Below are 26,109 nucleotides of genomic sequence, written 5' to 3'. Positions count from 1 at the left end.
CCAACTGATACACATTTAACTCCACTGATGCCAGGCGGGCCGTTTCTCTTGTTTATCCTCAAACATCAACAAGTTTATTCCAGTAACTACCGAGATTTCAGTAATCTTCCATGCGCATGCTAGTGATGGTTTAATTCGATTTTACTATAACCAAACTTATGTGCGTAAATCAAGACACTATCTCACCCAGTTCCCATTTCATGACTTGTTGCATATTCCTCAACCCTTTTACGGATAAGATGCAGAGCACAACCAAAGTTTGAGCTTGAGTTTTAACTGGCTAAATGATCATGACTCTAACTTAAAGGTAAAGACTGATTCGAACAACGAAGTGTGAAACAGTAGTGCTAATATAGTGGACAACAGCCAAAGAGAAACACACGGTTTTTCTTTGTAGAATTTCATGATTTTAAGATCATTTAGACTGTTTTAACTTCACAAAAAATCAGCAATAAATGATGTATTGTGCAGCACATTTTCTCATATTAGAATAATGCATTTCATCATTAAATTAGATGACACTTTTAAACAAAAATGAAGGATTGCTGCAGTAAAATCTAGCAGCACTGTCCCTCTTGTAGTCTTGTAGTGTTAATTGCGCAGTCTCATGAAACTCCAGTCTGTTATCTACCATGAAAGAATCACAGTTCTCTGAATACTGTAGCTGTAGAGACTGGAGAACTACACTTAATCTGCACACTTGATTGGTGCCACTGAAAGGTTTAAATCCCAGTTTTTTCGCTGAAGAAGCTCTGGTTGAAGTGTTTTGATTTAATAAGCCTTGTTTTCTTGTGAGTTGATAAATTTGATGGTAGCCACCCGTTTTCTGCTGCTTTAATTTAATCTACACCTATAACTGCGTAACCACCTTCCTTGTGTATTCTAGTTAATACTAAGTGCCTTAATTGTCTGTGTAGACAGAGACGTCCCCCAAAAAATGCTTTGCTGAAGTTTGAGCATAATTTTTCTGAAGCTGTAGACAGAAATCAATAAAGCCGACTTCCTAGATGCAGGTCAACCTGAAGAAAAATAGGATTCAGTATTTTTTTGTGTAGTGTGTAAAGTATTTTTAATTCTATGTTGATGCTGTTTGCCAATGCTTCTTATCTGTGAGTGGTTTTAGCCATGAAACATTTAAATCTGGTCTGATGTCTCAGTTTCCTGATTCAGGACCTCATTGGACAAAGTTATTTTGTATGTGTTGTAAATAATGCAAGGAGGAAGAATCAATAGTTGTAGTGGATGAATCAAGGTTAAAGATGCTATAAAGCAGTGGCTCTCAGCGGTTAGGTTTCAGGTCTGTTTTCAGTGAGTTGGGGATGTGTTTTTGGAAAAAACCTAGCTGTGAGATCTGCAGAAGTCTACATGGACATACATCGGTGCTTTTTATTCTACTCCGATATGCCATCATAATGGATATATCTTGGTTGATTTCTCAGTAACCTGACTTATTTTCCTCATTATCTTGGACAACAAAGCTGGGTTTTTCCATGAGAATTTGCGAGATCTCTAAAAAAAACACCCAAGATGTGCATGTTGTCATGGGCAATAAAGTAAAAAAAGTCTATGTGTGCTTTTAAACATGTTTCTTTTGTCCTTTCTCTTGTTTTTGGTCCGATGTTTTGCTTTGAGGTCAAAACTAAAACATTTCTTATTTAATACATGCAAATGGCTGAAATGTAGGGTTGTACTGTACTCCCTAAGACTGGAGTGAAGCAGACAAACCACGAAAATCACAGGCTAATACTCGAGTTTTACTAAAAAATGCACTTTATTATTAATCAAGCAGATTTCTCTTTTTTTCAGAATGGAATGATATGAAAGATCTTAAGTCAAGAGTCCGTCTCCTTTGGAGATGAAAAAAAAATTGAAGGCAAAATGAATAAAAGCAGACATTTTTAAAAAACTCAAAATGAGTTGAAAGTGCTCAGTCCCAGCCCGGCGCTGTGGCGAGGGCGTGGGAGAGAAGGCCCGGCTCAGACTGCTCCAGGTCTGGGCTAAAGCCGACTGCAGACCAGGTTTACATTTCACGCCAAATTTTCATTGGCATGGCGTAAGGAGGGTGCTGCTTTAAAAATATTAATGCACCAACCTTCTACAGTAGAAATCAAAGAGAAAAATCAGCAGCATCCTCAACCTCCAGTTCCTCAACAACACCATCTGTGACGCTCCGTCCTATCACAGAGTAGGAGGCGCTAACCGAACTGGAGAAGGAGTGTTGGGCAAAGTGGTCAGCACAGGCAGTCCTTGAAGATCAGAGTGGATGTGTGGAGTGGTTCAGCAGTCTTTGTGCTATAGCTTGATGGTGCCAGTGGGCAGGCTACTGTTACACAGTCTGTAGTAGCGAAGGTCATTCACCAGCCGCTGCACGCTTTGAGTGAATGAAGGCAAGTCCTAAATGGAAAGAGAAAAAAAGAAAAATAGAACAGTGATATTAATTTACAGGATACTCAAGGTTGGATATCAGAATGCAACATAAAGGAAAGAAAGCTTCAGTGTCTGACATGTAATATGTCCGAGCTGGGAGTAAGTCATGCATACTTAGAGGAGGCTGCAAATACGAGCTGTAATTACTATATGGCCAAAGAGGATCTGAGTTCCTGTCATCTCTAAAATACACTGGAGACAAACACAAGTCAATTTTTCCAGCTAACCAGCATAATGATATTTTAAAAACATTTACAGCAAGTAAGGTTTCCTCAAACACCTTTCAGAAGGACAATTATGGTAAGAATCAAAAGTATAAGTTATATAGTGCTGCACTATGTTTTTTGGAGTCTCCCAAATGGGTAAAAGGTTCTTAAACAGGGCTGTCAGCATTTATTGAAGTGTGACTGAGGTCCATAATTAGAGCATTCTTTTTTTAAAGATCCAAAATCTCATGCTTCATTGGACCTTTCAGCACACTTTTTTGTGTAGCCACATTGATTTAAAGTTTTATATCAAAAACTCACAGACATCTCAGTGGACAAGTCAAAAACATCTGCACCTTGTAACTTTCTCTTCTCATTTACCTTTTATATCTTTTTCTATTAGCACTAAAGCTTTGTTGATTGTTTTGTAATCTATAACAAGTTTCTTTCCCCTGGTTAAGTTCACGTCAGTCGTGGATCTAGTAAAATATCATTATTTTCTTTCAAAATAAAAGCAGGTCTGTGCCCGAACAAATGAGGCCAAGCAACCTAAAAGACAGTAAAAAATAAAACAAAAACCTGTTTTACATGCAAAATATTGGAATTTGACATGGGAGATTAACCGTGATCAACTTTAGAAATTATAAAATTAATCATTATTTAACCATTTGACAGCCATAAGTTGAAATTTTCATTTTTTTTTAAGAAAAGGGAAAACAATGCTGGTAAAATATTTCATTCTTACCCGTTCAAGCTTGAAGTTGCGTGCTAGAACAGCTCGTTGGCTGGTATCCACACCCTGACAGCCGTTGAGGAACTCTGGCATAAAGGCCGAGTAGAAGGCATCGAAGTCAACGGAGGCCATGTTGTAAATAGCGACAGTGATTTCCTCCTGCAGGAGGTCATGACTTTTGTGGAGGAGGACCTGCAGCAGCACGTTGATGAAGTGGAAGAGCATTGAGGTCCGGAAAAGCTTCTAGAGGAGAATGAAGACAGAATAATGAAGATGGGTTTATATAGTAACACTGTGCTGATAAAGAGTCACTTATATTCTTTGTACAAGTAAATCCTTTCATTACAAAACATGGCATGAAAATGTTTGGTTTTAATCCATCTGTAGTGTCTGAACCTGCTGAGTCTGTATTATTTCAGGCCGGTCATCTATGTTGTCATCTGTCTGATTCTAAACAATATTTCATTAATATCAAAGGGATGTAAAGGACAACAGAAATTACATTGTAAACTAGAAACGCACTGGGAGAGCGCACACCTCCACTATTAGCCCTATCTCCCAATAGTAAAGAATCCTTTAAAAAAATTCCTGGATCCAGACGGTGATCACTCCCAAAATCTAATCAGTTCTTCCTTATGCCATTTCTGACATTTCCTGAAAATTTCATCAAAATCTGTCCATACATTTTTGAGTAATGTTGCTAACAAACAAACTAACTAACTAACTAACTAACTAAAAAACCCTGCCGATAACATAACCTCCTTGGTGGAGGTAACAAAAATAAGAAAAGTTAAAACATAAAAGAGTAGCTTAGAAGATAAGAGACACCAATGGATGTCATAAGGAACACTAATCCTTAGGTCTGTCTCTTTGTATCATTGTTATCATGGGCCAATAAAGAATGAGAAGGTGTCTATTTTAGAAAATCTAGAGAATGCTTAAGGAACGAGTAAAATCCAGACTATGACAACAAGCTCACAGCATCACTGTCAGACATGCCCCTCTTTTAAAAACGAAGAAATAACAGCTTGACTCACTCTGTGGTATAACTTGTGCTTGCTGTTCAGTGACTCCAGATAAGACAGGTTCTGCCTGAAGATGTGGATGTCAGGCTGCAGGAAAGACTGTCCAAAAGCCTGGAAAGACAAGATTTCCACACAAGTCAGTAGGGCTGTAATGGTATACGAGTTCATCCCGAATAGTCACAGTTTGGTGCCTGAAAAAAGGAAAATACACAAGGGCCTTCACGCAGTATCCATGCCCCAGTCCAGGTTGTGGTAATGCTCCTAACTTTTAGCCTAATAGCTAGAAAACAAAAAGTAGGGGCCACAAAACTCAAAAAGAAGAAAAGTTACATTTTGCAGCAACTAGAAAGAAGACAGTGGAGTTACCACCCCCCACCCCCCACCCCCCCGGCTTCTTCTCCCACTCCTCAACTTGTCTGCTGTGCATGCAATGCAAGCAAGCAACAGTGATGCATTTTCTATTAGTGTCCTAACAGCTTGTGCATTGTCCCTCATGTATGCATGGATGAGGAACAAAGCATGAGAGAGCTAAACAAGGTTCTGGGAATGTCCTACAGGCACATTTTCTTGATGTTTGTTCATTTTTCTGACTTAACAGTACTTGTTAGCTTGTTTTACATACAAAAATCGTTGAGCATGAATAATATCCAAATCTGGGATTGAGATGCAAACTGTTCAACTAAGCACCACCAAAGGCTTGTCAACAAAAGCACCACATTTACAGTTTTCCACCTATGAAATAAAGTCCTACATGTTAGACTGTTTATAAGGGAAACTCAAATTCACAGAGCAAAGAAGTATTCAGCAAATGCAGTATGGCCTCAACCAGAAAAACTAAAGTCCTGCTGGTCTATTCTTAAGGTGAACGGCTGCTTATACACACCTGCATGGCAGCTGTGAACTGGGCCTCATTCTCCATGGTATCGTCAGCTGTTCCTCTTTGGACACTTGTTAAGACAGAAGTTTTGAAGAAGTACCTCCAGTTTTGGTGAAGTATTTGGTATAGTAGTTCAAACATCTCAGCCTTGACATCCGGGGAAGACCGCTGTCAAAGGAGAGATTTCAGGACAAAGGGTCATTCAATATATCTTATTGATATCACCAAAAAAAAACAATAGCATAAGAAAGTGCTTAATTTTGTTTTAGGATACTAAAAATCAAATCACGTTAAGAGTTTTTATGTTGAAAAATTGATTATTAATTGTTTTTAAATGTGGTAAACATGCATTTTTTTAAGTTCCAAGTTGAAGTTTTTAAAGTCCCTAATAACTCAGAATAAATGTAAACTCAGTATAGGCGAGCCCTGACTGACCTCTGCCACAACCGGGTAAACCTGCTCCATGCACAGAGACAGGATGCTGGGCAGGAAAGGTTTGAAGGCTTGACCGGGCTCCTGGACCACCACCTGCAGGATTTTAAGGAACTTCTGTACCACTCTACATCCTGCACTGCCCTCCTGCAAAATACTGGCTGCTAGCTGTTCCCTGCAGAGTAAACAAACAAAAGTATTGATGAATTAAAGGAACAAATTCAGCATTTTCAGAGTTTGCTGTGCCATTTGAAGCCTTATTCAATGGAACAGAATGTCATACAGTGTAGGGTCACCATAATACGAGAATTTAAACTTCTATACAATAATAGTAAAATTAGACAATATTAATAGCTGCTTTTATACCACAGTAACAAAAATACCACTACTAGACTCCCTTAAATGAGCGATCTCTGAGATTTCAGATTTCAAATACAGATCTCAAATCGTTCATCAAAGCATTGACATTATTTAGAACAAAAAAGAATAGTGGCTGATTTGTAGTGGCAATGTATTTATGTAATTTAGACAATCTGGCTTAAGTTTTTACGTATTCAGTCCTGATCCAGCTGTCATATGAAATTGAGATTTTTTTGTACAGCTGCTATACCTCTTGAAACCATCAATCATTAAAATTGCAAAAAGAGGGTCACACTTTATTTGAACCTCCAAATCCAAGCCTAGATTTGTGTCCAATTCTGAAAAAAATCCTCAGTGCATTCTTGAATTATTGTGTGTACAAGAGTTGAGGTCATGGCCACTTCGACCTCCAAAATCTGGTTGTTAATTTTGGAGTCAGAGTGGACATTTGTGCTCAATTTGTCTTTCAAAGTCTTCTTGGGATATCGTATCCACAATAGCCCAGACATGCATATGTATGTAGGGGTCGACAACCTGAAAGTATAATGCTTAGGCATGGCTATTACTGGTGTGGAGGTATAAAAGTTCTTCCTCTTATTTTTTTCTCATCCTAGGCCCTGATTTTCTTCAGTGGTTTTTAATTATAATGATATATTTTTTCATTACCTAGTGAACATGCTGAGGAAAGTGTGAATGATCTGCCCTGTGAAGGCAACGCCCATCTGGACTCGCAATGCCTGAAACAGCGTCAAGAAGAAGGCCAACATCTCGTCTGTCACATCTGGAGAAGAAAAGTAAACTATTATTATCAATGAAAGCCTCTGTGATATGACACATCTTTATGATCTAAACTAGCATTTAGTTTTTATGTTGTAGAAAAAATCTTTAGATATAATTAATGCCTTTACTTCAATGTGCATTTCTGCTTTCTGTAACTGTAAACAGCAGCTCTACAGTGAGGCCTCAGCTACTGTTAACAGCAGAGATGGGTACAGTGAATAGATGGGCTTCATTATTCAATTTTTAATCAACCTTTAAGTCCAAATTTGTGAGGAGAGACACAGACCTGGGTGCTGAATAAAGACTGGGAAAAGGTTGAGGGACACTTGGACTGACTCCTGAAGGCTCTGGTAACAGATCTGACGTGATTTGGTGGATTCTCCAGAGATGCTGTCCACGATGTCTCTGAGCACGGGGAGGGTTTGGTGAATCACAGCTTTCACTGGAGGAGAAAAAGGCCATCATATAAACTCAGAATGAATGGGACAGAGGCCAAGATTACTAAAACAAAAGAAAGACTTAAATACTGACTGTTATCCAGATCGGGCTGTCTCGGAGTGATGTTCACTGTTCCTCTTAAAATGCGATATTCCCGGGTGAGAGCGGCCAGCAGGCTGACGTGATTGCTGGAGCGAGTTGGCCACTGCTGCTCACTCTCGGGTAGGTTTGGCCATGGGAGCAACAGCATGTTGGACAATGCCCTGCACACCAACAAGTGGGCCTGAATGAGAAAAATACACAGACATTAATCTATACACCAAAGACATTTCAGGGCTCAAAGCCAAGTATTTTTCTTCATACTTATAACTGGCTTTACAGATATCAAAAATGACGAGAAAAATGACAATCTTAAAGACCTATGAAGGTACAGCTAGTTTGTTTCTCAGTTTACCACTTAATGAAATCCTTTTGAAGCATGCTTTGCCCCCTTCTTTAGTCAGTAGTCATATCAAGGGTTTTGTCTGCATATAAAACCGTGGCGGGTCCGATTACATGACACAGCCATCACTGTGTCTGTTAAAATAGACTGAACATTGCAGCAGATCTCATGCAAAACAAACAACAAAAACGAGACATTTGATCATGAAGATTAACCATAGTTTTAGTTTTGCTTCTGCATTTATTCCACTTTAAAGTGCTCTCTGACTTCATCTTCCCACAGCAATGTTGGAGCACAGATCCTGTTTACAGGTTTCTTTAATATTTACCACCCTCACATCAGTGTTGCAGCGTGTTAGTGTGAGATTAGAAAGTTTAGGGATGCCAAAGTGCTGTAGAGAAACACCAGAATGATATTTCTGTCGCACTGAATAAAATCTATAAAAAAGCAAATTTCATTTTAGAAAAAGTTTTGTTATGAACCTCACAGTTAGAGATCCTGAACTCATTGCTTGTAAAAAGAGTTCAGCAAAAGTCTGTGCACGTGCACAGATATGCACACATAAAAAAGGCACCATCTCAGGCTCATTTTCAGCCAGGACAAAAAATCTGATATGACATAGAAGTATGGTGCAATGAACATTTACCTCCTGAGGAAGTCTGCGGGTCTGCGTCTCGGTAGTAATGAGGTTGAAGATGTTCTGAACAGCTGGCAGAGTGACCAAAAACACTGGCCGCACCGTGGAGGTTATGGAAACCATCAGATGACAGGCTGAGAGTAGTAACTTATCGGGTACCTGGAGTCACAAAAAATATGTAATAAAAATGAGAAACAACTGGAAAAAATACTTTCAACTTTTCTCATCACTACTTTCTTTCTGATACAATCCTTACTACCTTCTGATGGTTGGAGGCTGTAGCTGCTTAAGTCTGAAACCATCTCCTACTGGATCGAAAAACTCAACGCTGTAGACATTTTTAAAAAGCGACCTTTTTGTTCAGACTTGCCTTTACTTAATATATCCGTCTTTCTTCTACATAATTACCTGGGTATTGTCTGCTGCTATTTCTCTGTTTTTGCCTTTTTTTTCAAATTCTACTGAATTTATTTTAAAGCTGTATTTCAGGGCTTTTATGGTTTTATTGTAGAGATACAAAAGTATAGAGGATAGAGTTAGAAAATGGGGGAGAGAAAGTTGGGAATTTTATGTGTCAGGAGCCACAGGCCTGTTTGTACCACGTTTAGGTTAACAGCCTCAGTACATGCCACCCTAAGACATACCTGCTAGGCTATCAGTGCCCCTATTATTGCCTTTTAACCCCTATTCAGAAGTCTGATTTCTGCAAATGAAAGGTGCTTTGTGACTAAAATGGAGTACCACCTGTGAGCTACTTTGAGCTGCGCTGATTTCACACCTAACATTCATTATCCAATCCCCTGACAAATTTGGCGATCTATTTAAGCTGCAAGATTTCTTGTTCTCCATGTGCGTTGCTCTTGCCAGCTCTGCTGCTTCAGTACTGCACTCTTGCTTTCAACCCACTGCCACTCCAGCATCTACCTGTAGGCTGAGGGTTTAAGATGCTATCTCATCACTTCTCTAACACTGCATGTAAAATAAATCTGTGAGGAGGTTGGAGCCTTGATGCAAAACACAAACATGACTTGCTGTTATGGAAATGTTATGAGAAGGGTAGTCTTACTGAACTGTACTTACTTCCTGCCTTTTAAGACTATTTTCTTGCAACATAAATGAGAAGGTTTTAGTTAAAAATATTCCCATAGCTTACCCAATAGTAAATAAAAACTGAACTGTGAAAAACTCCTTTATGTATTCTTTATACTTAACCAAAAATAATTGTTTTTATGGTCCTACATTCACCTCTTTCTGATGCAGTTTATTCATATGTCACAGTCCTCTGAGTAAGACCTGGGTCCTGAAACAATGCACAACTACAATGGCCAACTTATCAGTCATAAACAAAAGTGATGGTGAGATTGAATCAAACTGCTCCATTTCAGTAATAATTCAAGTAGTGAAATATCTCATGAAAGGATCAGATAAATAATCTCTGAAACAGGCTAAAGGTTTCACATGTTAGGTAATATTTTCAAGAACATACTTCCTCCTAAGGGAAGCATTTTTATCATTGAACTTGCCTTTTTAGATCAAGTTTATAAACTACACATGTACATATCGATACATAGTAATGAACACCAAAAACATAGTCAAACACAAAATCATTTTTAGACCCCTCTTGAAAGAGACAGACATGTTTGGGCCTCAAGTATCCTACCTTGGCTGTGATGAGTGGGCTACTGGCATCGATTGCAGACGTGATGAGTGTGATGAACTGGCTTGGGTTTTGACTGTGGACCTCGCTGTAGAACTGTGCGAGCCAATGGGAGTAGGCTTGCAGAGCAGCAAGGGCCTGTGCATGTCTGCAATGAAAATAAAAGACAAAGTTATGCTGCATAAAACATGCTTGGTTCTTTTTTAAACAGCTCAACCTTGGTAGCTCTAAATGTGCTTTAATAACAAAGAAGATATAATTTTAATAATCTAATGTCCTTAGCTTCTCTACAAGAAACAGTATCTTTAATAGTGGCAAAAGACAGGCAGCTATTCTGCGAACACTCAAACAACTGTGTTGTGGCACAACAAAACTGTTCATGAACTCAGTTCCTCTTATTTTGTCAGTGACTGAGCAAAACCTATAAAGCAACACAGAGTTCAGGCCTCTTTTTTTGGAACCGATACTTCTTGCAAAACTGGTACCACATCCGTGCTAGGGTTGTCTTTCACATCCTTTACTCACACATCAATGAGGTCTGGCTTGAGCACAGAAGGCACAGCGGTCTCCAGGTCATAAAGGGTTGTCTGAGAGCCGTAGCAGGTCACTTCAACCAACCTTAAAAAAGAAAAACAACCCATTTTTATACTTTGCTCTTTAACATTGCTGTATTAGAGACAACAACCAGCGTAAGAGTGTGATGGTTAAATAATGCTGACTCTAGAGGAATACGCAAAAAAAACCTCTCACAGCGCAGACACATGAATATCCCATTGTATTGTTTTGGAAAGGATTAGAGAACTGACCTCTCCACCACTGCCAGGGCATCACTAAAACGTGCTGCAAAAATTTCCCCGATGAAATGTTCGGCCAAGCGTCCGACAGCTTGGAGAAGGGAGCTGAGGTCCCTGAGAGAACAGTGAAGGCGACGACAATCATTTTCTGCAGTGATGTTTAGCCTCCGAGCTGCAAGAAAGACACAATCATAAATCAATAATACAACACTAGAAAAGTAATCAATATGGCTGCAGCTTACACTAACAGAAGGTTAAAGAAGGCAAGGTTGCTTACTTGTTCCAGTGGTGACGATAAACTGCTGCAAACCCATGTACACATCCAGATTTTCTTGGAGGACTGGAAACTAAAGAGAAAAGAGAAGATCAAACGAGGCTGTGACCAAAACTGGAACTATGCATCACTTTAGGTGTTGTTACAAAAATAAGCATTTTAAAAAAGGGACTGATTTTTAATCTGGATTATTTTAGTAATTTGGGGAGAAATAAAAGAGGGAGACCAGGTGCTCTAAGCATGAAAGTGGAACAATGAGGAAGAGAGTATTTTAAAGGCCTTTATTATAAAGGCTAAATCATTAAAAAAAGCATGTTCGGCCATTGTGATCCTCAGCAGTGCAATCAAAAAAACAAGATGGTTCATCCCCAGCTTTTTTCCTTTATGATTTAGCTATCAACCCTAACCCTAACCTTCCTCCATTTTGGTGTTTCACAAATTTTCTGATTTTTTACCAAGAGCATTCATCACATTTGACTTTGACCACACTGAGCAAGCAGTCATGCCCCTCTTCTCTAAATATTTTTTTAGTAAACATGCACAATACTGGACTACTGCAGTTATCCTGTATGCCAATACTTCCAAACTCATTTGAGCAGATACTGATATATAGACCTGCACTTAAGATAAATAAAATTTAAAAGTCAGATTCTGTGAAACTGCTTGGAACAAGGGCTCATCCCTTTCTTTAGCCTCAAAATAAGTTAAAATATCTCTAATTTATCAATGCAGTATTTCCCAGTCAAAGTGAAAACTGAAGCAGAGTTAGAAACAATAAAAAAATCTTCACTATTAGTTTAACACCTTTTTCATACTTGCCCCCACTCCTGTTCCATGTTTTTATGTCTCCATTCTTTTTCCTGAAGTTGTTGAGCTATCGGTTAAAACTCTGATTAGACAGCATCTTACAAATAAACAGGGCATGGGCTCTAAGGCCAGTGAAATATATGCTGTTAACTACTCATTCACAGACCAATCACAACTGCCCCAGGCCCATTTGACAAATCAGCTGTGAACAACCTCAAAAATTAAAGCAACACAGACGTGAATTGCAGTATACACGTCTGGCAGAGGTAGTAAGGAGGCAGAGGAGGTGTGATAGTCAGCTGAGACTGCAGTATCTTAAAAATCTCTAGAATTGTAGTATCCCCAAACATTGACAATAATTAAATCTCATATCAATTATCGATGAACCATGCTGATAGGTGTATTAAAGCTCTGCTTTATGGACAAAAAACAATCAGGTCCATATAACTGTGACAGGCACCAGTGTAGCTTAGTGGGTAGAGCAGGCACCTATAAGCTGGGCTTAGTCCTCAATGTACTGGCCGCAGGACTGCATGTCTTACTCTATTCTCTCTCCTCATGTTTGGATAAGAACAGAGCAACGTCACTTGCCGCTTCTCAATGTGTCCCCATTTGGGGGAGAAAAAGTCCTCAGATACAGCAGGGGTAGATTAGAAAACATCGGTAATAACGTCATTAAAAGCCGTAATTTAAGGTATGTTTTGTTATTCTCAAATGATGAAAGAGTGTAAAAGAAGAGTCCCGTGTCTTCTGGCTGAAACTAGAGAGGGGTAAGGCAGGCAAATGTTGGACCGGTGCTGTTCTTAATGACTTTAAGCTAGCTATCGCTCTGTGACAGCAAGAGCTGTAGTCTGTCTGCCTGTTAACAGTTTATTCACACATACATCAACTTATCAACCACATTCAAGAGTTAAGATTCAACACACAAAGTATGTGATGTTGGTTTATGATATCTCCAGTCACAAGATGGGACTGGTTGTCCAGTTTGACGGAGGGAGCCTGAACACACACTCATGCACATCTGTAATTTTGTTTATTTCATATTGTTATGATGTAATTTTTTTTTTCACGAATGGCCTACATTATGTTTATCTCACTGGTCACTGAATTTTTGCCCCTTAATAACCATTTAACTGTATAATTTTCATATTTTAAACTTTTAAATCACTTATGAACCCAATCTTTCCCACTGACTGCCGTTCATTTTATGGAATGTTTTCCCCCAGAAAGGGGAGGAGCTGGCATTGTTTGGATAAAGTACTCAGATGGGTTTGCTCTTGCCCATCCTGACCCACTTCAGCTGTGTTATTAAATGAAGGCAGCAAACTGTGTCTTATTGAAGAGTATGCATCTCTGTAAAGTTATATCCCTAATTCAAGCAGATATTAGTCCATTTTCCTTCCGCCTTCCTAAGTTCCCCATTGAGCAGACCGCTGTGGCTCTGTACATCTTGCCACTGACTGACTGAGCAGGCATGCTGCATGCTGAAAGTGACATCTGTTTATGGCCTGAGCTCTCATGTGTGCCCTCTCTTTTCATCCTGAAATGTACCTTACATATAACCTTGCAAAGCAGATGGAGACACCTGTTCCCTTGTTTCTCACTGGCGAATCCATCTTGCAAAGCTCCTGTCTGAACCGTTTGGGCCTGGTTAGAAAGTGACAGGGCCAATCAGCATCGAGGGGGGTGGTGGAGCTGTGACGTAAGCAAGCAACAACAAGAGGCCTGTGCAATTATGGCGGAAGAGATTAGCGTAGATGCTGCTAAAGTGCCAGTTTTTCTCAGAGCTTGATGACATTTCTTCATTTAAAGAAGAACAAAGAACAGCAGTGAGTTGTTTTCTTTTCAAAAATGACAAAAGTAGTGTACTGAAATGTCTATAGTCGCCATGGTTCGCCTTATTTCTCGGTAGCTGCGCACGCACACCTCGGTTGTGGCTACGTCACGTTTTGTTACTCTGACTGGCCCGTAAAGATGTGACAGACAGAATGTTCATCCAATCACACTCCGACTTTTTTCACAAATCCTCTGCCCTTTCCCAAATGCTTAGTATTGAAGGTTTTCCAGATGGATGTGTGAAACAAATCCATCTGGCGTGTCAGGTTACCTTATATATGGGCAAGTATATTTACAAGAATGCTCATGTTGCATAGGTGAAGCAGCAAGTATATCTCTGGCCTAAGATGACACTCATTAAGTCAATATTGTTTTAACAATTTCTTTTTGGTTATTAAATAAATATAAGTAACCATATACTTTTTTGGATCATGTAGGAAAAAAAACTTGCAGCTACTTCCTACTTCTTCAATGGTTAATTTTTTTTAAGTCCACCTGAAATCCACTTTGACTCTTACAAGAACATCAAGGGGATACCAACAATGACCTCTTACCAGAGTGGAAAATGCATGGGACGGGAGTAGCTCCATCACCTTGGCAACTACCTCCAGACTCTGACGCAGGTACCTTTGCCACTCTGTCTGTTGCTATGGTAACAAAATGAAGGAGAAGATTCAGACTTTGAAGTGAAAGACAGAAGTCTATTTATGTGGTTCTAAGTGTTAGCCCTGTAGGGGTTAATATGCTAATTAAAAACATCTGAAAAGAACACCACGCAGCAGCAAGACACAGGAGCAAAAGTAATAAAATTAAAGATTCATCTTGTAGACAGTTAAATAACAAATAATAAATTTGTTAATCTTTCTTACATCATCGTCCAGAGTCTCATCATCCAGCTCCTCTAGTTGGGCCTGATTGTATCTGAACTGTATACGATTCAGGACTTCCCTTAACAGAAGAACTAAAGCATCTTTGTACCTGTCAAACCAAACACATTTAGGGGATTGTACATGATAAATTATCAATAATACAGAAGTATTTAAAGACTCAACAGCCTGTTATTGAAAAGATGTTTTACTGACAATCAGTGAGGATTAAAAGAGAAAAATAGGTGTTCTGGTTAACTTACCTATTTAGAACACTTTCTCTGTCAGCCAGCCTGCTTTTAATTTTGGTTGTTAAGAAATCCAAAAACACACTCCATATATCCAAACAGGCAAAGTAGCCTTCATGGGTAGGCTAAAAGATACAGATGGAGACAGTTAAGCACTAAGTTAAAACTCAATTCTAAAGGAAACATAAAGAAATTATTAACTTCTGATGTGTTTTTTTTCTCTTTTTTAAACAAATGACTGTGTGAGTAGTGAGTAGTGTTACCTGGTTAAAGTAGTAGTGAGTAGTGTTGAGTAGTAGTGAGTAGTGTTACCTGGTTAAAGGTGTATTTGAAAAGTAGGGCCAGAAACTCTACTATTGGAAACTGAGGACTGGACTCAATCCTCCTCAAGTGAACACTGACAAACAGGCGGAGAAAATCTGTGAACTTTTCCAGGTAACTGAAGGAAGAAAAGAGCAACGTTAACAGAGCATACAAATGAAAACATTTTGCAACTTTGAAAAAGGAAGTTGCATAACCTACATTATATAAAGACATGGGATCAACTGAAAAACCAACACAAATAGTGTTACAGTCTAAAGTTATTCATAAAGGCATACAAGAAAAATGAGAAGGCCAAATGGGATACATGTGATGGAGCTGAAGAACACGGCTCTGAAGAGCTGGTTTTAGAGCTGTAGTGGTGAAGACAAAGACTGTTTTCAGATGTCTGCTAAGAATATCAACAGCAAAACTTCTGACTACTAATAGAGCTCAACAGTATTTTCCCCTTTTATTGACAACCCTGGTTCCATAAGCAAGTTTCCCTTTGAATCCTCTAGACATTTTAGAAAATCCTTAAAGCAGTCTTTTTAATCCGAGAACCAGGTCTACCAACTCCCTGAATACTTGTGAAAACATCTTATTTGGTGCAAAAACAGGATCGAAAAAGGCTAAATTAAAAGAATGTTTACTTGAGTTGTGCCATATACCATTCAGGATTATACCAATATACATGGCCAAGGCATGATATCTTGATATCATAATGGAGCAATACAACAACCCCCTATTGCTCATTGTGGGTAGATTTTCAGCTCGTAGCAAAAGATTTACACGTCTGAATCAGGTAGTTTAACATCAATATTAGTTGCTCATTAGGAAAGAAGGATGGAAAACGCCCTTTATTTTGTATGAAATTCTAATTGATATTGCCCGTACGCTGCAATGCACAAACCAATCCTTTGGTTCCGTGCAGACAGTTTTTATGCTTTCAAAATGTTGGAAGACCTTCTTTCTAAAGGCATCTTTGTTGCAGTATTCATTAGGAGAGGGAACAATCGATACAGCATGGTATCACAATATTTTGTCTGGTGATATATCATATCTCATCCACCAAGTATCGAGTTTTTCAAATTAATGCCAATATGAACTGAAGTCTATGATAATGGAAAAATAAAAAAATTGTTTGGACAATTGTTTGTCCAGTGAGGTTGGCAGAGGTGACGGTCATAGAGCAGGAGAAAGTTAGTATAACAAACATGGCAGCACCAGGGGAAGGACATTAGGAATGCAAGCAGGGCACAAATAAGACGGACAAGACACATGAGGTTTGCAAGAAGTGCTATATAAAAATAAAATACTGTGGAAAAAACAACAAACATGAATGCAAGACTAATGCTAAATCAGCTAAACAGTTGAAAAGATGGTATAGATCGCAATATATGGTTTTGCAATACTCACTGGATTGCAAAAGGTTTAAAATTGCAGTGATATCAAATCATGACCCAAGTATTGTGATAATATTGTATTGTGGGGCCAGTAGTGATTCGCACCCCTAGTATTCATATCTTAAATAGTAATGTTGTATTGTGTTGTAGTTTGTCTATATACTGGGTTTCACATAATGTTTATCATTTGCTGTATACAGTCAAGAGCTCAAAGTCAAAGTTTGCAGGATCAATAAATATTTCCAAAGTAATAGTGGAGTCCTTGAATCAGAGGCCACACTGTCAGATTGTGGTTAGTGCAGTTCAAGAAACCATGTTCCTTAAAATGAGTCTGATGTTGCAAATGTGTGCCTTTGTCAGGAGTACACACATCATTGTTTCACATTAGGGCTGAAGGATTTTAAAAAATAGAAAAAATCTATTTGTGAATATTGTGACTGATGTTTTTTTATGCAACTCATTTTTAATCAACAATACAAATATGAAAATAGGGAAAGTTGATTTTTTTGCAACTTAAATTAACTGTTCAGTCTTACTTTGTGCTTTAACAGCTGTTCATTTAGAAGCTTTATAAATCTCAATATAAGTGGCTTGATTAATTGAATAACTGAGCTGGGGAAAATTTAGAATGAAAGTGGTCTGTACAAACAAGGTGAGTTTCCTCACAGAAATGCCAAACAGGGCTTTTACTCTGGAAAGTACAAACTGGAAGTACTATGTTTATCTTCCCTGTGACATATTCTAGAAGTGTGGACAAACATAACTGCTAAAACAAGATAAATGTGGCTCTCTTATCATTTTCCTGTCTATTCTGGTCAAGAGATGCTTGAGGAAAAAAAATAGACAATCCTTCTATTCTCTTAAATCTTGATGTATGAGACTTGGTGCTCATGCAGGCGGACTCAAAGCCCTGACTTGGTGATATGCATGCAGAAATGGAAATCAAGTCATGACGAAGCCAGTCTGAAACAGTTTTAAGTCTACCATGAATAGTTATGACATAATGACTATGATAATAATAATCAAATACACTATAGAGGAAAAGAAATAGGACTTTTACTTCTGTAACCACACTGTTGTGTTTGGTGTTACAGACTTTAAATAACTAAGACTGGTGTTAGATCATGCTGGAATTGATAAGGTAGGAAACATCCCAGTCTGATTACAAATATACTTCGCCTTACCTCTCGTCTAGTTCCTGTAAGCGGCTCTTGACTGTATGAGCATTATTCTCTCGTGTCAGCCTCTGCAGAAGAAAAAAGGTCTGCTGGAACATGCGCAGCAGGTACTCCTCAAAATCCATTGGCACACAGTTCTTAGAAACCAGCTCATTGACACATGTCATAGCGAGGACACCAAGCCGGGCTCGATCCACCTTACTGCCCTCACTTGGCTGTCCGTTTCGCCCCCCACCATTTGATGTTGGTGGCATTGTCCCTGGATTAAGTTGCCCATTAGAGGAAGAGGAGTTGGAGGAGATGAAGGATCCTGTCTTTGCCTTTGTCCTTAAATCACAACCAAAACGTGCAAAGTGGAAAATGGAAGCCAACAGGGTGGGAGTGATGCTGGTGGACAGAGGGATCCAGCTAAACAGGTGAGCCAAACACTCCAAAACAAGACAACAGAGCTGCTGACTCTCACTGTCCAATGCTGCCATGGGCTGGCAAAGCAGCTTTGAGTACTGGCTGCCCTGAAATAAATTGCCCAGCAATTCCACTGTTGGATTGTAGAGACAAAAAGGCTTCATGTTAACACTTAAGCACAAATTACTCATTACATGTAGAAACTGTTATCAAATAATGTGCTAATTTTATTGTGTTGTTTAATCAAAGGTCAATTAACTCACTGCTTTCCCCAGAGGTGGGTGAAGGAGGTGGAGTGGAAGCAATGACACTGTGCTTGTCCCAATAGGTCTCCAGTATACCTGCACAAAAAAAGAGAAGAAAGACAAGATCCAAATGATCATTAAAAAAAAAATTAAATTATCAAAAATTTAAGATCAGAAGTTGTGCCACTATTTAAGATGCAGTCTGTTATGGGGCTCTCTCACAGGTATGAAAATATTTGTCTAAATTCGTTGGAGGTTAAATGAATTAATAATATAAATTTTTTTCTTACCCGTCAACAGTCCAAGAACAGTCGGTACCTGCTCCATCAGCAGTTTACGCAGCTCCTCCTTCCTGGCCACGCACAGGTCTTCTCGAGGACATGCAAGCTCCTCTGATGTGGTCTTCAACATCACCAACCCCAGGGGAGCCAGAGCTGGAGACTGGATCAACTGAGGATCACAACAGATTAACAGAAAAATGTTCTCATTAATAAAAAATAAGATTGCAGAATTTTCCAACAAATTGGCAGGTGACAATTCAGTGCAACTGATATCAACTTTATGGGACTAATTAGAAAATTCAGGGTCTGAGAGCATCTGATAGAGGAGGGTAATCTCTTCTAAAACAAAGACTGTCTTTGTTGTAAGTAATTGCATTATTTCACTTATAATTTAAAAAGTTTCTTTTTTATTAAAGCCTGGTACCTTAAGCAATTTGTAAATAAAGGACCCAGTTATTATAATACTAACAGTTAAAATGTTAGTGGAAGAAAAATCATTCTCATGGCTTACCTGAAGAGTGTTAGTAAAGAAATCATGATAGAACATTGGCCAGTCCTGGCGACCGATGTCCACAATGACTTTGCAGAGTTTGTTACGGATGAAATAGGGGACTGATTTGTGCTGAGCGAGGAGGAGTTTGGGCAGACAGCTGCGAATCTCCATCTTATCTTGTGAAGCGACACCGATCCACATTTTGTTCACCAGGTTCTGAAAGTAAAAGGGGAAAATCAGATGGTTACTACAAAGTAAAACTGACAAATATAGTAACGCCTTCAGGATGTGCATCACTTCTTCCTCTGAATAGTGTAAATATAACAAAAACTTTAAGCAAACAAATCTTAGTAAGGCATCAAAAAGAGATGAAAGCACATCACAATGGGGTCCCATGAGGTTCAACCTTCAATCCCAGGCAAAATGCAAAACAGAAAATAAACTTCTTCTGTAGTATTCAGTAGAAAAAGGAACATTTTTCAAATAAAACCACGGTTCAGTACCTTTAAAACCATGTTTTTTTATATATACCATCTTAATTTCAAAAGGTTGAAAAGGACCGAAATGACACTCTGAAGTCAATTATGTACCTCTTCTTTAAGGGACTTACTTCAAATACTGTGAGGCTGTACATCATTACATACTCATTTCGAGTATTGGAGAGGAAGAACAAGCAGTGGCGCCATGCTCCAGTCTGCTGTGCGAAGTTATTTAGCAGCTCTTCTGCAGAGAAAAGGAAGTAAGCAGAGGTACACGTCAGAGTAGAACTACACTTGAGACAGACAGAAAAAAATGCGTCACAACAAAGGAAGTGAACAAAAAGGCATCAAAAACCACTTCAAATAGGAAGCAAGTAATTTCAGGTGCCGTTAAACACTGTAGTGACAGCTAAATTTGCACTTTAGTTTATTCTAGCAAACACTTAGCAGCTTTTTGTTTATTTAGACAAAATAGGGAAGATTAATGTCAATCATTTAAAAGAGTTGTGGAGTCCAGGAATGTTTTAGAGCATACCTATTTCTCTTTTTCGCTCATTGGTGGTGCAGCTGTGAAAAAACTCTGTCATGAGGCTTTCCAGAGCCCGCAGTGATGCCTCCTCTGAAGCCTGGTGAATAAAACAAAGTACAGTTAAGAACAAAAATCACATTTAGGCCGCTGAATAATCTATTTTAGTCACAACAATCTACTCACAAAGAATCACACTTGGGGCCTGTATCTGACTATGTGACTAAAAAACTTCACTGGCATTAATGTCACTAAGTTTAGACACACAGCAGATGCTCGACTGCAGACCGACTGAAGCCTCTCCAAAAAACATTTTTAAGAAAGGCAGGTATCTCCATCACACATCTGAGCATTCATGATTAACTTTAGTGCTGTAAAATTTTTAAAGATTTAAGGTTTGTTCTTGAAAATATTTCTGCCACCATAAAAGGAGAGTCACATAAAGGGTTTAAGACTGATCTTCACATATCCAACCCTGCACATAATGATTATTGGTCATCACTAGGGATGCATCGATCCACCTTTTCTGGTCCCGATACCAACTCCGATACCTGGGCTTTGGGTATCGACCGATACCGATACTGATCTGATACCAGTGTTAAAAGAATAACCTGCATGCTCTACTGTAAGATAAGAGTGGTAATTTTTTTGGGTAAAAGGCAAAAAATTAGTACATATAGATTACTGAAGTTGATAGTTATTTAAACTATTAAGTGTTTTATTTTTTACCAGCAGTTTGGTAAAAACAATGCTTCAGGACTTACAGAAATTACTATTCAATTGTAAACTTTTATACCCTGGAGACTGGTAATGCAGCAAAAAACAAAGAAAGTGCATCAGAGGTAACATTCCAGTACAAAACTGCATTACACAAGTGTTTTTAACCACATACTGTAAACAAAGTAACAATTCTGTGAGAAAATAGTGCAAACAACCTTTTAAAAAAGGCTTAGAGCTGGTTGCCTGGATCGCACCACAGATCGGCCCTTTCCCACCGATACCCGATCCAGCTTTGAGGGGCTGGATTGGGCCGATACCCGATACCAGGATCGGTATCGGTGCATCCCTAGTCATCACACATTTCAGTGATTGTACATTTTGATTTAATCCGGCACAACGTTACTTTTTAACCCTATAATGGTTCTGCTTAAACTTCCGCTAATGTGATACTTCCCTGTATATGATGATTATGGTATATACATGAACCAAAACTTCAGTCATTAGAGCACAATTTAAAGTTTAAGGAAGGAGGATGAACAAAAACTTGTAGGTCTGTTTGTCCAGCCTAAAACTCCATTTATTATTTATCATTTATTAGTACATACTGTTGATATTTACAGCCAAATAGCAGTTGTTAATATTGGCAGAAGTTTTCATGTTTGGAGATATGGATAATTTTAAGCTAATATCTATCAAAACCAATATCAAGCCAAAAAAAATCGTGCATCAAAACACTGGAAGTTTGGAGCATGTTTGGGCCAGCGATAATGATGAAAAATATTTGAAAAAGTGTCACTGTAATATTGTTTGTAAATGTAGCAAGGTTGTCAAAAGTCAAAATGTCTAATGTTCAATCAACAAACTATACTGATATAAACATCACTGTTTTATCCTTTATCTCATTTAAAAGGATAAATCGTCAAAGTGCAAAATATTCTCAAGGCCTACTACTCACCTGAAAAGATCTCAGTATGGAAAAGAAATTTGTTTTTTCTTTTGGCCTTTTCAAAACAGCCAGTGGTCAATCATTACACCAAATACTTGTAAGATGACACTTCATCCAATGGCACTGCGTCAGGCAGAATACAATAAGAAATGCACGATTATACACTTTACAAATTAACAAGAGGGTAATTGTATTTTTTGCCATTGTCACAGTACAAGCTCTTAAAGGTAGAATATCGGACATTTTACACTTAAATGTAATAAAAATCAAACATATGCTATGTAAATGTTTTTCTGAGTACAGTATCAACACACTGCATTAAAACTTCGGTACCCTGTAGTTTTGTTTATATGGGATGTTTATAACTCTGTCTGGACTGGATTGGAGCGGTAACTTTCTCTGGCACACGCCCCTCTCCTCCTAGATGCGCCCTCAGGGGCAGCAGTGCTGCTGCAGGTAAATGTTTCACCCAAACAGCTGAGAGGAGTGTAAATGGCAGACTCCGGTCTGAAGCGGCCGACCGAAGGCCTGCCACCGGCTTCCCCTCCACCTAAAATGCCTCGACATTTGTCTAGGAAACCCTCTGACAAAGCGAAAGGAAAAACTAGAGTTAATATTGGACTTGCTTTTCCTCGGTGGCAAGCCCTACGCGACACTAAAAAGCTCTTGCATGACTCAGAACTGGCTTTGCTTCTCGTGGATGCGTAAGTAGGCTACATCTTTTCATTCATTGTGCGCATTGTCTCAACATTTGTCCAGTGTTGATTTATTGACACAGCACTATTCTTATGGTTGGACATTTAAGCTGAGTGTGATAGCGCGGCTGAAATAAATGTGGGGTAAAAATGAATGGAAGCTAGGCGTGCTATTGTTAGCCTGCTGCTAATAAGAGGAGGCTGCAGACGGAGGTAGCTCTACTCAAATCAGGTAGTGTCTCAAATTTTGTTCATCTCAAATCACCCAAGTCTTGTTTGAAGCTGATGTTTTCATGTTTAATTGATGCTATAACATAACCGGCCAGGATAAGAAGAGCTCGTGAAATGGTTTACTGCAGCTGAAAAAAGACATTGGCAGTAAAGGTTGCCTTGAACATTACATATAAACTTGTATATGATCGGTGTTTAGGATCAACAGAAGCTAAAGTGGCTAAAGCGGGAGGCTTCAAAGTGGCGGGGGTGTGTCAAAAACGCTTCTTTGTTTACATTTTCAAGGTTTTGCTCTCCTACGACACCTAGTGGAAAAAAAAATCGCATAGTCTACCTTGAAAACAAACATAGTGCATAGGTCTGAATTTGTCACATTTAAGAAAAACTGTTTTGTGCAAACAAGCAAAGCTTTCTAAATGTGACATGCTTTTACAACATTTTCATAGCTTACTCAGGTAAGCTATGAGCTACCTCAGAGTAAATGATGAAAATTTAATTGCAAAAAATTGCTTACAGCACTAGTTCAGGTGTCATTATTATTAAATTATTGAAAAATAACATTTAGCATCTTTTGTTTCTCATGTAGTGCAGTAACATAATCCAACTGCAACTGAAAAATAACAAGTGAACAGCCTGAAATAAAGTCTTAAGATGGACTCAACTCATTTGGATTCACTTCCTGTTTTTTTCATATGGCAGTATTAATCATAGAAAGACAAGATACTGCAAGCAATGTTGCTTTTTTCAGCCCCTAATCAAACATTTATAAGATGACACTTGTTTTATTGACATTGTGTTATGGAGATATTATCCGGGATGCATCAACAAAACATTTTTCAGACCATGCAAGAGTACAAATAAGTTTGAGTACTCACCAGTACTAAGTACAAAAATGAGTACTTACTGATAACAAACTATAAAATTATTTTAGAAGTTATTTTTGGCATCAGATGTTCTTCATCCTTCCCCTGCACAATTAATCTATGCAGTTTTCATTCTCTTTTACTTTCGTCATCCTCATTTGAGTTATCACCAAACTGTAGACGAGTCCCACTTTGACTACACACGACCATAATGAGAATCTAATATAATGCTTTAAAACAGAGTACTAGGGATGCATTATATTGATTTTTTGTCAACATCTAATATGCTAATATTTACAAATTATTCTAGCCGATATGATAGTTATTTAATTTTAGTTCACACCAAAAACTACTATCCTTAAAATACACAATTAAAAGTTTTAGAATGAACATATTGAAAAATTTTACATGTTAAAACAGACTTTAAAGTGTAAGACATGAGGATGCATGCGGCTGATATTTACCACTGATACAGACAGATTCTAAAAGCCAAAATGTCAATTAAAAATATCAGCAGAAATTACCATACCTGCCAATAATGATAATTCCCTTTTAAAGCAAATATATGTTGATAACGACTTCATGACGATGACATTATGCATCCTTACCAAGTACAGTATCTGCAATGTTTTACGAGTACAAGTACTTAGGCTTGGTATTGGTACCAGTAACCATTACTGGTATCAGTATCTCTGATCTCCAGTTTCTTTATTATTAGTTTATCTGTCAGACTTCATATTGTTATCACAATATTGAAAAGCAGTATTGTGCATCCCATATTTCTCATTTAGTGTGCGCCTGATATAAAAATAGACTTAAAAGTTCAAAATAGGGGCATTATTGGCTGTGATAGGTTGTGCCCCATGTACGTGAGCGGCCTGGGTTGAAGTCCAGCCTCTGGCTCCTTTCCTGCTTGCCTCTCCCCTCTTCTCTATTTCTGATTCTATCCACTATCCTCCTCTATCAATAAAGACATAGAAAGCCCAAAAATATATATTTAAAAAATCCAAAATATTCCACTAACAATGGAACAATTCATAACTCAATTGCCTATAGTTAAGCCTTGAGATGTAGATTCCTGTAGTTTTTTCCATACAGCAGTATCTTTAAGCCCTTAGCCACTTGATGACACTTCTTCTCTTGGCATGGCGTCAGGGAGATATGATCAAAGTACTGCACAGCTCACAAATGCAACCTGACCTTCAGATTTTCTCCAACAATAAATATTGCATATAACTAGTAGTCTTAGTAGCAGTCTCTGTAATATTCTCGGACAAATGCAGAGTAATCATTTATGACGATTCAGTTGCAGCACCACACTTTGACAAGAGCAGGAAGTAAGGCCCAGCCCAGCCCAGATAAGATAGCAAATTGAGATTTTAAAGAGCAGCTCCTGACTGTGGCAGGCGGGTCTGAATTCCTCAAATAAGCCACAACTTGCCGGGACTCACAACAGAAAGCAAATATTCGTTTTGTAAGATGGGCGGCTCACACCGAGGAATGGCTTTAAGAGCTGTCACATCCCATGAAATACCTGTCCTCGAGCAAACCGTTATATGAATCAACACACCTACATGACTGCCAGCAAACAACCACACAAAATTAGCAGCATGTAAGGAAATATCAATGCATTTTTGAGACAACTGTTAAGTTCTTCCTGTTTATGAACACGAGTCAAACATGTCTGCACCATGATTGCTACTTAAAAACACGACAGGAAGGAAGCATCAATCATTAGATGTGTGTTTTAAATTATACTCACCATGTTTAGCAGGCTTTGAAGCTTTTTCTTCGTCTTGTTATTGACCGTTACAGCAATTAGCCAGCATTAGCTACCTAGCTAACCAGTTCTGTAGCTTTCGTTAGCTAAGGTGTAACCGCAGCTCATCATGGTCTGCTCGGCTTCTTAGATCGATACTCTACTCAGCTAGCTAGCAGAGCTTGGCGTCTTTGACTTTGCTTTAAATTACAACGACTAATCACTGACTAAAATTTACCTTACCTCAAAAGAAAAAAAGAATACCAAGCATGCAGGCTTTACACTGAATCTCCGAGTGGTAACGCTAGGTGTTGTCGCATAATTCTGTTAACCATTAAGTTAAATATAAAATTAGATAATTTTCTTTTTCTGGCACAAATAGCACCGTCTCCAGCGACGGAGTAATGTGCACCGTTAATTAGCTTTCAGTCAGAGCCATGTCGAAGCTAAGATGCTACGCTGCAGCGGATGGCTAACTCGTTAGCTTTTCTAGAAGGAAGAAGGCATAATATCGTTAGCTAACGTTAGCTGTCAAAAGTAGACATGTTTCCATGGCTGTTAGTCACGACAGTCCGTCTTTACCGTTTGTAATATCAAAGCAGATGAATATGCACACCTAATTTCAACATCCGACGAACTAATCCTAAAGATAAATGTAAAACTCTATGCGCAGTTGCTCTTGTTATTCCCCTTTTCAGTGCTTAGGGCGGCTCAAGAATATAGCAGGCTGCTGCTAACGGCTT

General features: G+C 38.6%; 1 protein-coding gene across 1 annotated transcript; it reads right to left on the bottom strand.

Moving 5' to 3' along the window:
• Nucleotides 1-1,747: 1,747 nt before the first annotated feature.
• Nucleotides 1,748-26,109, bottom strand: xpo6 (exportin 6). Its single transcript, XM_041817158.1, has 24 exons — nucleotides 25,370-26,109; nucleotides 20,162-20,252; nucleotides 19,758-19,870; nucleotides 19,166-19,363; nucleotides 18,664-18,823; nucleotides 18,392-18,469; nucleotides 17,730-18,261; nucleotides 15,152-15,278; nucleotides 14,855-14,964; nucleotides 14,595-14,703; nucleotides 14,280-14,372; nucleotides 11,086-11,155; nucleotides 10,821-10,980; nucleotides 10,540-10,632; nucleotides 10,018-10,162; nucleotides 8,367-8,516; nucleotides 7,372-7,561; nucleotides 7,127-7,282; nucleotides 6,727-6,841; nucleotides 5,704-5,875; nucleotides 5,275-5,436; nucleotides 4,404-4,502; nucleotides 3,379-3,609; nucleotides 1,748-2,394 (listed from the first exon to the last, which is right to left on the bottom strand). The coding sequence occupies exons 1-24, from the start codon at nucleotides 25,370-25,372 to the stop codon at nucleotides 2,293-2,295; spliced, it is 3,459 nt and encodes a 1,152-aa protein (XP_041673092.1). The 5' UTR covers nucleotides 25,373-26,109; the 3' UTR covers nucleotides 1,748-2,292.

Source organism: Cheilinus undulatus, linkage group 21 (genome assembly GCF_018320785.1).
Source record: "Cheilinus undulatus linkage group 21, ASM1832078v1, whole genome shotgun sequence".
Taxonomy (NCBI): domain Eukaryota; kingdom Metazoa; phylum Chordata; class Actinopteri; order Labriformes; family Labridae; genus Cheilinus; species Cheilinus undulatus.
This window is presented reverse-complemented; position numbering and strand designations above follow the sequence as displayed.